The following is a 13,489-nucleotide window of genomic DNA, read 5'->3' on the forward strand; positions in this document are numbered from 1 at the left end:
AACATTAAACCCTGTTTAATGGGTAGGTGTAATATGTGCAAAGAACAGGATTAAGAATTTCAGATTAAGGAATTACATGGTCAGCTGTACAGAACAAATTCATGCACATTAGCATGACAAGATATTTACTTTAAAGCTTTATCATGCAGTTTTGCCATTTACAAATAGCATTATTGACAAGAGATGTTAATCCCACATCCCAGGAAAAAAAAAAAAAAAAAAAACCAAACCACAAAACCCCCCCAGATGTTTACTTCACAATAAAACATTATCCTTGAGCTAAAACAATGCATTGCAAACCCATGCATATGTCAAAGGAGCCTCGTACATCAGGCCAACTTCCTGAAAGCCTCTAGAACTACTAGGAGCAGCTACAAGTTGTTTATGACCATTGTAACTTCAACTTCTTTTGTTTGTTCAAAGAAAAGCTATCCAAGGCACATTGGGAAACAGAGTTATAGGCTGCAGAGGAGTAAATCTAGTTTTAAAATGTGCAAAGGCTCTTTTCATCTATACATGCAATTAGTGACTGGGTGTGCAGAGTGCAAGTTAGGTGCACAGCCATCCATTTGCAGAGGGCAATTGGATAATTGTGGTCAAGTCTGCACCCAACTGATTGTTTTCGAAAACAAAGCCCTTGAAAATATTAGAAGTTAAAGGGAACACCATGAAGGAAGAAATTAGTACAGTGACAGTTGTTCTGGAGCAGTCTTGTGCTTGCTGGGATGCAAAAGCCTAGTCACTTTTCTGTACATCTCAAAAGGAATATAGCCATTTGTCATGAACTTCTGGGATTCGGAAAGTTCTAACTGACAAAGGTAACAGGCCCTTCTGAATTTAAGTTGACAGCAAAAAAGTGATTTTGGCATTGGTCTTTCTAACAGTACAGAAACTTACATGGATTGATTACAGAACCGCTAGGCTACTTAATCTGAGCATCCTGGAAGTGATTACAAGATGCACAGCGCAACTAAATTCTACATGAATGAAGCTTTGGGATTTACAAGCAAGAAAAGGAACCTTTAAATGGTTTTTAAAAATACCTGAATTTGACAACTTGAAATTCACCCTCTAACTCAGCTGATCCATTTGGTGTACTTGTTTATCAAAGGCTCTGGTTATCTTTCATTTTCTGACAAAGTAGGTACTTACTGTATTACACAGTATGTCCTCCATAGGAAATTTACAGAGAAAACATGATTTGTCTTCATTTTCGTTTAAGATTAATCACTACATTCCTTTAAGCAATTTAGGGGTAAATCCTCCCTAGAAAAGTCTGCCAATACTTAACAGCAGTTCCTTGTTTTAGATGAGATACTACACTCAGTGTAATTTAAATAGCATTTGAAACATTCCAACAGGAATCAAATAGCATTGGTAGAAGCAATCTGCTTCTCTTACATCTCCGACACACTTGTTTAACGTCTGTGCATTTAGGGCACTGCTGTACAATGCTAGGCCCTCTAGTTTAATGCCTGTTATACAGCACATTGAAGTTCTTTGGAACAAAGACATGGAAAGCACAGTACATTTTAGTCTATATGCTGTAAAGGTTTAAGGCTTCTTGCAGCTTTCAGGTTGCTTAGCTGCTATAAGATAGGGAAATCCCACTGATACTTGTCATTTTAACTTTGGAGTTGGTGTCCAGACTAGTCAGGTATACATAAGAGTAATCTGCTGGAGTTACAGATAGGCTAGTACATAGATAGCAAAATCGGTTAGTTGGCCACAGCTGGAGGCCCTTCTGGCAGGAGTGATGCGAAGAAAGTCTTGAAGAAAAGCCAGGCTGTGTTCATAAATGAAGGACTGTCCTGCTGATTTTCTGGTAAAGCTCCTCCTTCATCAGGAACAGCCTCGGGTTCAGCTTCGCCACCTACATTTTCCTCCTGCCAATATAAAGTATCTCTTATAAGTGGGGATAGTTGTTTTAACAATTCTAAAGTCTAAAAACCAGATTCCTTTCTAAAACAAGCTATTTTAATTCCTTTCAACTGAAGAGCGTAAAGAACTCATTAATAGCCCTGATTATACTGCAGTATTTCATTCCTTTATTACCCATTGTCCCAGAATTGCAGCTCAAGAGACCACACAGCTAAAACACAGTAAAGCCACCCACCACTGTCACCAGGGCCAATACTGTCCTGTGCTAAATAAAACTATTTTATGACATATTTACAAGTGGGAATGATGCATCTGATACGCCAAAACAAGCTGCTGAGTCTGAACAATATTTTGATGTTCTAGTTGTAAATCGGTCAACACCAGGAGCACAATTCCACACCGAGTACTAAGACCAAATGAAAATGCCAACTTGAAAATGTCCCATTAACAGCATATACAGAGAGAAACATTGTGTATAACCCCCCCATACCAGATTAAGATTTATACACATTCAAGTTTTATCTGCAATTATGAGAGCTGTTCACTTGTAGCAGAGACAGATTACGGTGGGACTGTTAACACCTGCTGCAGTAGTGTTGTGTAAATAAGCACTGCAAATATTTGCCTCTTCCCAAAATATGAAAATTGTTGAGCCTGTTACACTGCTAACAGCCACAGTAGCCCTTGGCCAAGCAGGGATTTTCTGGAACAAAATGCATCAACTACAAATACCAGTGATTGCCAGGGTTAAGTTTTAAAACCAAATACATTTCTAACGTACAGCAGGAAAGATACTTTGATTTCTATGAAAGCAAAAGTATCAGAGTACCTATTACAGTGGTAACAACTAGAAACAGCAACCAGACAGAGCAGGAATTAACCAGATCCCTCCTGTTCTTTGCCTATGGCACATAATGAATTTAGTCTCCTGAAGGCTGTTAATATTTTAGTCTAATTTCAGTTGGGTTTAGCATGCGAGTGGCTGGGCGGTGTTGGTGGCCTCTAAAATACAGGCGGTCAGACTAGAGGATCTGTGGTCCTTTTGGCCTTGAACTCTATGACTTAGTGAGAAAAGTAGGCTAGTTTAGATATTATTTGACCAGGAAAAGAAGTTTCCAGCTGAAGATTTTGTAGAGAACACTATTCATCTTTACTAATACAAATGTTTGGAAAATGGAAACTAAACCCTTTCCCAGGATTTCCTGCTGTTGTATGTCAAATATTGAGCCAATACCTGTAAGTTATTGTTTTGGTCCTGGTTTATCACAGCTTGGGGAACAACATTGTTTGGAAGAGGGTGAACTGGCCGTCGTCTAAATGGAAACCATCCAGCATGGTGCCTGGAAGACAAGAACTCATTGTTAAGACCAGTTAGCTAAATGTTACTCCTGCCTTGCTACACTTCAGGCCGAGCAAACACTTGAATACGCACACAAGAGTAGACAGTTTGTTCAACACCCTGGGATAAATTCTGATTTGTTGAGGTGCTGGAGGAAGGCTCCCAAAACCTTCTCCGCCATAATCCCTACCACCCAGCATTATGGCAGCAAGGCACAGCATAGCATTCAAGAGGTAGCAGTGGATCCAGCTCTAAACAGGCTGGTGCATCACAGCCTAAGGGGTCTTGATCAGGCCCCCAGCAGGCTAGAGCATATGCTGCAGCATGTACCATGAGAACTAGGGCAGAGTGCTGTTTTTTAAAGCAGCCGCATGTACCACCATACCTTGGATTTCCCTACACCTGCCCTGTGCTAACAGGATAACTAAAACTGTGATACTGGCATTGCTCCCTCATCCTGTGCGGCTTACAAACAGGAGTCATAACAGGCCACTAGGAAAACTAATCTCTTCCCCGCCCTAGTGGCTGTATCTTGTGCTCCAAAAATATAAACTTTTAAAATGCTGTACCCTAATTGCTGTAAAGATAAACTTCAAAATACTAACCAGATGTAATCCAATGCTGACTTCCTGAGTCTGCAGACAACCTAAAATAGCTCTGAGAAGTGTGGACTGCTTCTGTTTGAATGTGTTAACTCTTAAGCCTACTTGTGGCAATTTAAAGGTCTACACTAATGTCACAACTGATTCAAGCATGTAAAGGAGGACGACAATTATCTGAAGATCAGTGCAACAAATTATGAGCAGCTTCACAAGTGGGCAGAGATTGGGAAGTACTACAAACTACCACCCCATTCAGAGCAAAAGTGGTCTGTTTGACTGGTAACATTTTTTCTAGTCAAGAAAGTGGCTACGGATTACACTGCACTGAATTAGTTTTGCATGTTTAGAAGCAGTCAACCATGGTAAAAAAATGCTTTGCCACATCGTATATAAAGGGATCAATTTCCCTACCAAAGACATGGTTGCACACGACTACACGATCTTTAGCCACATTCTTTGACTATTAACCTGAACCGGTAACGTATGATGTAGTATGTTAATGTTTTATTGTAACTTTGACTTAAAACAATTCCCCCCAAAAATGTTGAGCTAAGAGTTACAGTAAGAGATTTGCTGATCCTGGGATACATTTTGACATGCCAATCTAAGACCCGGTCTTATCAATTATTTTGGCTAGGAATGCGATTTCTTACAGTGATACTGATAAGCCCTCGTGTGGCTACAGTTATACCAGTATAAAGGTGTCCTATCTTAGTATAGCACCTTCCTATCCCATATGGGATAAGTTACACAAGTAAAAGCACTTTTATACTACTATGAATGCATCCACACTAGGGGGCTGTATTGCTTTAACTATACGACTATAGTTAAACTGGTACAACTGATGCATAAATGAGCTGTAAGAGACTTGATTACAACAAAAGACTATCACAGTGCAGACAAACTGCTCCAAAGAGCAGTCACCTGAATGACAAGTCACTGAAATGTTTACTTCATGAGACATGCATGCTTACAGGTACATCAGAACTGTGCCGCCCATAACCATGAGGAACCTGCTCAGGCTGGAGTAGAAGTAGATAATGTTGACAAAAACGAAGAACAGGGTTGCCGAATAAAGCCAGTCCAACCAATCTCGATTCATCTCCTCCTCCTCTTCCATGAGAGGACCCCCCTGGGCATTCATTTGCAAATTCTGATTGGCTCCTGCATTAAGCTGAGGAGGGGGGTTATGGTTTCCAGGCAGGTTTTGTGCAGGAAATGCATCTGGAAGAGGGGCTGGAGCTGCAACTGGTGCCACTGGTATCTCTTGTGACCTTTGGGTAGGTGATCTATCAGCAGAAACGGCAGCCAAGCTGAAAAGATAAAAGTAGTAAGACTTTGCCAAGCTCTGCAAAGGATAATAAAGCAGACATAAAAACTTGTTAATCTTAGATTCATGTGCAACTAGGAAGCAGCACGTGGTTAGAACAGTGACAGAAATCGGCCCTGTTTATGCCAATGACATGCCACATGATGGGACAAGTTCAACTTTGTGGATCAGTTTCACCTTCTATAAAATGAGGTAACAACCATCTTTGTAAAGTTGGAATACAAAGGGTTTATTTCAGTACTCCACTGTTTCAAAACCTCAATACTTAGAAGACCCGGTAGCAGGCTGGGTAACAGTATCAAGTTTTGCAGCACTTAGCTTTATCTAGGGAAAAAGTTGCAAGTAAAACTAAACCTAATTACATTTTAGGAGCCACATACAGCATTTATATTTACATCAGACATTTGAATCATAAAGGCTAAGTAACTTGCCTTTCAACTACATTACACCTGAGGGAAAGAAAAAATTCCCTCATTAAGAAATAGTTCGAACATTTCAAGGCTCTCAGGGAAAATAGGAAACAAAAATGAAAACTTACTATTGCATGTAGTACTGTCTTGCATAAATCTGCTGAAACCAGGACATCTGTAGTATGTTGTAAGTGGTATATGGAGAATACCCAGGAGCCACACCATGGGGAGGCTGAGCAGCTTCAACCCTTATTCAAAGGGTAAAACACAGGATGTTTGTTTACAAAAGAACAGGTATGCCCACTTCCCCAGGTCTTTCCCTACTTGTACTATGAAAGAGACAAGCAAACAGCTTTTGTGATGCTGTGCATCTTATTGTGGGTAAAGCATCATATACCATACACTTTCAGTATATCCTGCCTTAAATCTGGGCTTGAAATACTGCAATCATTTTTATTAGAACATGATTGCAGAAATCTACATTTCATCCTGAAAATATGCTGTTGTGAAATCAGAGGGGGACTCGAAGACCGTCTTACTACCACTGGATCACATGTACCATATTTCTGATTAAATGATCTAATATTCAGCTTTTAAGTTCAGTTCAGGTCCATTCAAACAGAATGGCAATGCTTAAGGAGTGTTCCAGAAAGTAGTACTATGATCTCAGAGGAAAGCAAGCCCCCTCAAACTAACCTTCTTCAAAGTTCAATAGAATAGTGGAGACAGCAATTCCTGGGAGAAAAATATTGATCTCCTAACAAAGGAGAATTAATTGTAGGGGCTACCTGCATCAGAATTTAGGGATCAACATAGAAGCTTCTGGATTCATAGTTCCATGAAAATGTAACAATTCTACTTTCCCACATATAACAGTAAAGATAACGCTTCCCCACTGGTTGGAGAGGCATACATCCCTTTCACCCCTTCAGTGTCCACTTAACTATCCAGAAGAGTAATATACATGGCTTATATTCCACTGACATTTACAACACTAAGTATGGCATGAGGTGCTGGTATTCAAAGCTTAGATTGTCCAAAAACAGATAGCTGAACATGAACGGTCAACATTTTCAGAAAGCTATTGGCATGTGTGGCATATTTACCTAGTATTGGCTTCCCCTGTAGAAAGCTGGTTGCCGGAAGTCTCCCTTTGTCTCAAGCCATCATTTGAAGAAACTACAGAAGGATCTTGACCAGGTCCTGAAACAGTCTTTGGCTCTTGATTGGTTTTGTCAATCTAAATAATAATACAGTTAATATTGGAGCTGACTCATAACAGTATTGGAGAAAAAAGTCTTCTATTCCAAAGCTAAGAGGACGGTCTTGAAGTTTTACCAAATTGCTGTGCATTTATACAGATCTTTGACAATGGCTAGGACTATTAATTTGTACTGCTGTAATGCCCATTGTTATAACCAGTCTGTCCATACATATTCAGTTTCTAACACTCCTTTAAAGGTAACCTGGAAAGGAAAAATTAGTTTTGTGATTTTTTCCCCTGCCATCTCATGATATGTAAAGGTCTGAGTAGGTTTTTTAAAATTTTGGTTTGCTTATGGGTTTTTTGGATTAGAAATTCAGATCCTGTGCTGGATAAAAACAATAACCGGAAAACTCAGACTTGTCTACACAAAGAAGTTGCACCAACTTAAACTGGGATAACTTTGTGCTTGTCTAAACACAAGCTGTACTTCTTTAACGATTCCATTCCCATACAGGAATAAGTTATACCAGTACAAGCATTTTTATGCTAGTATAAATGCATCCATCCATATTAGATCATTGGACCACTAACTATACTGGTATGGTTAAAATGGTATAACTGGTGTATTTAGACAAGCTCTAAGCATAAAAAAAAAAGTAAAGCTTCCTTGGGCCTTTTTCTACACCATAAAGCAAAAAATGTTCGCTCTCTTTTTTTTCTTAATTCTTTTGCAGGTCCCCTTTAAGAGCAAAGATCATCTGTCCTTCTCATACGTGTACTAGTATGAGAATTTATTTTTAAATGTGTATCTAATTTTGGAGTTTATGAAATGAGGTCTTAAGTCCTAGCAGCATGTGGGTGGCTGCCCTGCAAGCTGCTCTACAGAACTAGGACAATGCTCCTTAATCAAAATGTAATACCTGAACATTTCTAGTCCCAAGGATCTCTGCCTCTTGTGTTGTGACAAATATCCAACTGGAGTTAGGACCTACTGTATGCAGTTCACTTTTGATTTAAAGAAGGGTGGAAATTTATGCCTTCAGATATGAAGCTTGTGCATTAGTTAATCACCTAACTTCCATTCAAGAAAAAAAAATTGAGAGATCATATGGTATTGTGTACTGAACTAACACACACAAAACTGAAATTCTAATGCTCATTTTTAGTTTCAATTTCCTCTTCCATATGCTTTTGAAGTTCTGTTGCCAAAGTAAGTCCCAGCAAAATTCCTATGATGGACACTCCCTATTCAAATGGTAATCACTTCCCTCTCCCTCCGCATAACCATTAGTGTGATTGAAGTCAGTAATCATGGGGGAACAGGCACCACAATTTCATTCTTTGCATACAGCCCAGCCACCGTGTCCATCATTGGCTGAAGAGTCTACAATATGAGGTGTCACTAGCTATTTAATGGGACTAAATTACATGTTATTAAACATCCCCCCCGCCCCCCGGCAGTAATGTCAACTCAAGTTTATGCAAACAATTAGAAACTGAGGTTTGACAAGTTAGACACAAAGTGGGTGAAGTAATATCTTTTATTGAACCAACTTCTGTTGGTGAAAGATAAGCTTCCGAGCTCCACAGAGCTCTTCAGGTGCCATCAGCTCAAACTTAAACAATCCTTGCTCTGCGATTACCGTACTTATTCCAAATGTGTAAGCGTTCCTTCCCCCAGCCCTGTTACAACTCTGAAGCAATGCTGCCACAACACTTAAAATGACAGAACTTTTGACACATGAGGTTTGCCACCCTGCTTTGATATTATCAACCTTTACAAACATACAGTCATTAAAAAACTAGGTCACATTCCACAGATTTTTGCTGATTCTTTCAATACCTAATGTAGGAAAAAACTACATACCTTTGCATTGGTTTCTTTCATTTTTGACAGATTCTTTGAATGGTATACCAGATGAAGAGCATGAAACGTCTCCTGCTAAAATAAAAGTCAAGACCTCTTATAATCATTTTGTTTCATCTATTAAAACTTTATTTGACCTCACTCGATACTGCAGTGCAGTTACCACAAACATGTAAATACCATACCTTGGGCAGCACATCTCTCAAATAAAGATGGTCAAGCAGCAACTTCCCAGAATAAATCAGCTTCTGGTCCTCTTCAGGCTTTGAGAGGAGACAAAAATATACTGGTTATCAATCCGACAAATATCAAAAAGAGCTGTGTAAGTAAAAGCTGACTGACAAACACCAGAGGCCAAACACTGCTGTCAAATACACAAATGCTACTCCCCCCCCCCCCCCATCCCCTCCCCCACTGAACAGAAGTTGTGTGCATCTCTATTACAAATTTTGCATACAGGTAATTGACTGAATTAATCTTTAATATCCTAGAGATTTAGACAAATGTATACAGAACGAGGATAAAACAGCTGCTCCGGTATATGAAGTGACTAATTTGTAGTGTAGGCCAGAACCCCAATATTTGCTGTCCCCACCACAATCCTGGCAAAAAGGAACCTCTCTACACTCCTTAAAGCAGAGCTTTGGGATATTGACCAACTTGAGCAGCAGGGCAGGCACTTTGTAATCTTGTGACAATTTGCATTCTCCCCCACCCAGTAAGACTGGGCAGCTCTTTACACAGAAATCCACCTGCAGGTGGAGCACAGTCACTGGGAGTTGCCCCAGAGCAGGAGAGCCCATGTTCCCCGCCCTACAGGAAAAGGTCAGCTCTGCCAGCCTACAAAGCAAGAGTGCTACTGCCGCTTCCAAATTTAAGTCTTCAAAGCTACTAAAAACCAGTCGTACGTGATTGCTACATAAATAATGCCTCTGACCAATGCTACTGGATACCATTTTAACACCCCAAAGCAGCATATGAAGACCTCTAGGCTTCCACTGACACTGGACATTAAGCAGAAAGATGCATTTCCCACAGCAGCACATCGTCACAACATGCATGGAATTTGCTCAGATTGTCCATCATCTAGCACTCGAAAGCAGGGTGGATAAAAATGGATTTAAATAAATCAGATTTTTTCATTCAAATTAAATAAGCAGCTTTAGTTCTAAAGAATAAACCTATTTAAAATGTAATTTTAAATTTAAAACCTAAGTTAAGGCCTAAATTTATAATCTATTGAAATCATTTAAATAAAATACAAAAAATTGTCTTAAGCAGTACATGTTTGAATTTCTTTAACACTTGGCAGCAAAGTACTGAAAGATGGAAGTCACTAGCTAAATGCCTGGAACTAGAGTCCACTGAAGTGCTAAAATAGTTTTTGACAGCAAAAAGAAAAGGAATACTAGTGGCACCTTAGAGACTAACCAATTTATTTGAGCATTAGTCAGTCTCTAAGGTGCTACTAGTCCTCCTTTTCTGTTTGCGAATACAGACTAACACGGCTGCTACTCTGAAACCTTTTTGACAGCAGTAGCCTCTTCCACAGATGCAGAGAGAATATATTCTTCATTTCCAGTCTATTCACCTAGTTCATTCAAAGTTAGCAATTGCGAGTTGAAAAAGCAGGAAAACTTGTTTTCCTCTTCAAATCTATGAATAAAAACTAGTTGAGAGAAGATGAGATCCAAGTTATAAAATCCTGAAGGACACAGTCAACAGAATTAATCAGGTTAAATTCACTAACTAGAGAGAGCACTTTCTTTGTTTAATAAAAATCAGTTTTAAAAGCAAAACTATTTGAATTTTTGTATGTTTCCGCACAATTAAAATTTAGTCATTTTAAATACTGTTTGTGTATTTTAATTGAATTTGATTCAGCATCCAAGTAGCGCTTGACACAAATCACAAGATAAAAAAAGGAAAGCGTCATTCAACCTTTCCTACCAAATATATATACATATATAATTGCTTAAATACAGATGTAGTAAATCCTCAGCAAAAGAACAATAGACTTAGTGCAAAGGCTATATTTAGTTACAAACCAACAGGTTGGTTTCTAAAAAGGTTGATTCTCTTTGGTAGAGTAACTAGAGTGCAAAACCACAATTAAAATCTATTACTTAAAATCAAGGTTTCCTACTTGCTGATTGACAGCACATTAAAACTGATTATTTAAATCAAGCCACCCTGCTTGAAACCCCACTGTGAGCTTACTGCCTCCCTGCATCATGTCAATTCACATTTGTACAAATTGTTATGTCGACTTATTTGATTAGTCTTAAGAAGCACATAGAACAGAGTTATTTTGGGGTTTCCTATAGTACCCATAACCAGAATATCTGATATACTAAAAACAACATCTAAATACTATTTCACACTGACACAAGCAGCTGTTTGGGACTTGGCCTTAAAAAAAAAAAAAAAAAAAGCTCTCTCTCAATCAATCTAATGCTTACAGGCAAAACAGTTTCGTAGTTATTTCATGGACAAAGTTTCTTTTGACAAAAATAATGCAGCAATTTAACTCCCTTGTCTTGCCTGGAACACTAAACTTTTTTTTTTGTTTTTTTTTTTAAACTTTGTTACCACTGGGGGGAAAATACTAAGACTCCAGTTACATACTACTTCAGCATCCAACAAGCTACTAAGCCACATCAACATTAAATGGCAGCTGAACAGGAAGAAATAAATCAAAAAGCCCCAAACAGGTTCCCAATACTCTGAACAAGTTTCGCTTCTGTATTTACAACTGATTTCCATAACATATTTACAATGTATTTCGAATTGCACTGTAACATTTGCAACTAGCCAACCATGCAGAAGCAGGTGTTCTGGAATCCTGGGGGGGGAGAGAAGAGAGAAGAGGAGGGGAGAGGAGAGGAGGGAGGGAACCACACGTTTTTTCGCATCCCATTATCAAACTTTAAAGAGACATCAAACAGTTGCTGAAGTTCCCTGAACCTGTGAACACTTTTACAGACACAAAGTGGGTGATGTAATATCCTTTATTGGACCAGCTTCTGCTGGTGAAGACTAGTTTCAAGCTTACACAGAGCTCGTCTTCAGGTCCTGAGGAAGGTTCTTCAGCTCTGTGTAAGCTGGAGACTTTGTTTTGTCTCCCTCACCAACAGAAGCTGGTCCAATACAGAAAGTTTTACTTCACCCACCTCCTACTGCTAAAACCCTGGTACCAACAAAGCCACGACAGGGCATGAACATTTTTGCCTCTTGTGGACAGCAAGGTAAACAGTGAAATCTTTTAGAGCCAAGGCTGCCATAATTAGCGTGCTTTATGTTATTTAATTTATTTATTTATTAGGGAGGGCAAAGCAGATTGCGCAACGTAAACGACAACAGCTCTGCCGTAACACAGGCACCCACGTCCACTCCTGGAAGCGGCCCACGCATGGGCTCCCATCGTTAGGGCCCCACCAAACTCACAGGCCGCGTGGGTCAAGGTCAGGGGAGTTTAAAAATCGCAAAGGTCAGGACTCCCGCTACTTAAATCGTACATTTCACCGTGTTGTGACTGCAGGGGTCCTGACCCCAAAGGGTGTGGTGTGTGTGGGGGGGGGGCAGTTTTGCCTTCTGTGCGGCTGCGTCCAGAGCCGGGCCCTTGGCTAGCAGGCGGCAGCGCAGAAGTCAGGGTGCCGCCCCCCCCACAACCCTGCCGCCCCCCAACTAACCCCCTGCCGGGTCAGGATCCCCCCCCCCCCCGCCGCCGGGTGAGGAAACACCCCTCTCCCCAGCACCGAGGGGACCCGGTGTCGCACGGCCCCTCTCACCCTCCCGGCTTGGCGGGCCCCCGGGGGGGTGGGGGGGGCGGCCCCGCAGACGAGACGAACCCGGACCCCAGCTACTCCCCCCCGCACCCCCGTGGGCGAGGCAGGCGGGCACGACGCCCCCTCCCCCCGCCGCAGCCCTGCCCGGGGAGGGGGGCCGCCGGAGAGAGGTGCCCGGCGGGGGGGGGGTCCCCTCCTCACCGGCTCCTCGGGGTGCAGGCGCCGCAGCCGGGCCTTGAGCTGCCGCACGGTCCAGCCGGGCTCCCCGCGGAGGCGCAGGTCCGGGTGCCGCTGCGTGGGGCTCCGCACGAGCAGGTCGAAGGGCTCCGCGTCGCGGCCGGGCTCCATGGCGAGGGGGGGCGGAGCTCAGCTCCTGCGGGCGACGGGCTGCGAGGCGACGGCGCGCGCGCCACCGGTGACCGACGGCCGCCGGGCCCCTTTTATACCCTCACCGCCCCTCGCCTCGCCCCGCCCCCTGCTCGCCTGGGCGCTGTGGCTGCTGCGGATTGGCTCCGGGTGGAGAGCGTGCCAAGACGTGGGCCTATCAGAGTGCACATCCGGCAGGAGGGTGACAGAGGGTGGGGCCTAGGGAAGGGGCGGGGCTAGGAGGGAGGCTTGGGCGGGGCTGCCCAGCTGGGCTGGGGTGAAGGAGGCTAAGGGCCACCCCTGCAAGGGCCCGGGGCCAGAGTGGCAGCCGCACCTGCCCTGGTGCGGGCCACGGTGGCTGGGGCTCCTGGAGGGCCACCCCTTCCGGAGCACACCGCTAAAGCATCCCGGGACCGTCGAATTCTCGCCGGTCTTGCCTCAGCCCAAGCTGCCATGGAAGGGAAGAAAGGAATTCCTGTCTCCCCCCCTTTGTCTGTCTTGTCTATTTAGATTCCAAGTTCTCTAGGGCAGGGACTGGCTCGAGGGTGTTTGTACAATGCTAAAAACAACGGGATCCAGAGCTCAGCCAGACCCTCTAGGCCCGCGGTTCTCAAACTTTAGCAACCTCGGGACCCCCCATTTTGATTTAAACATTTTTTTGCAGACCCCCAAGCTGCCCTGCTCCGGCCCAGGTCCTGC

At 42.5% G+C, this 13,489-nt stretch overlaps 1 protein-coding gene across 2 annotated transcripts; it reads right to left on the minus strand.

Moving 5' to 3' along the window:
• On the minus strand, positions 1-12,861 carry HERPUD1 (homocysteine inducible ER protein with ubiquitin like domain 1). Of its 2 annotated transcripts, none has more exons than XM_084644882.1 (8): positions 12,626-12,861; positions 8,822-8,899; positions 8,637-8,708; positions 6,669-6,802; positions 5,691-5,810; positions 4,797-5,135; positions 3,116-3,221; positions 1-1,886 (listed from the first exon to the last, which is right to left on the minus strand). In XM_084644882.1, the coding sequence occupies exons 1-8, from the start codon at positions 12,770-12,772 to the stop codon at positions 1,719-1,721; spliced, it is 1,164 nt and encodes a 387-aa protein (XP_084501008.1). In that variant the 5' UTR covers positions 12,773-12,861; the 3' UTR covers positions 1-1,718. The 2 variants fall into 2 exon arrangements, with proteins under 2 accessions (XP_084501008.1, XP_084501007.1); XM_084644881.1 differs by having other exon boundaries at positions 8,637-8,711.
• Between the last annotated feature and the right edge of the window lie 628 nt (positions 12,862-13,489).

Source organism: Lepidochelys olivacea (genome assembly GCF_965140295.1).
Source record: "Lepidochelys olivacea isolate rLepOli2 genome assembly, chromosome: 12".
Classification (NCBI taxonomy): domain Eukaryota; kingdom Metazoa; phylum Chordata; order Testudines; family Cheloniidae; genus Lepidochelys; species Lepidochelys olivacea.

What these genes read in the sequence shown, in the direction of transcription:
- HERPUD1 (XM_084644881.1), bottom strand. Translation starts at nt 12,772, where the DNA reads ATGGAGCCCGGCCGCGACGCGGAGCCCTTCGACCTGCTCGTGCGGAGC. An exon ending in GCCTGCACCCCGAGGAGCCG is followed by an intron (nt 8,900 to 12,625) that starts GTGAGGAGGGGA and finishes CTCCTCTCAAAG; the next exon opens with CCTGAAGAGGACCAGAAGCT. An exon ending in GGCACAGTTCTGATGTACCT is followed by an intron (nt 3,222 to 4,796) that starts GTAAGCATGCAT and finishes CTTGTCTTCCAG; the next exon opens with GCACCATGCTGGATGGTTTC.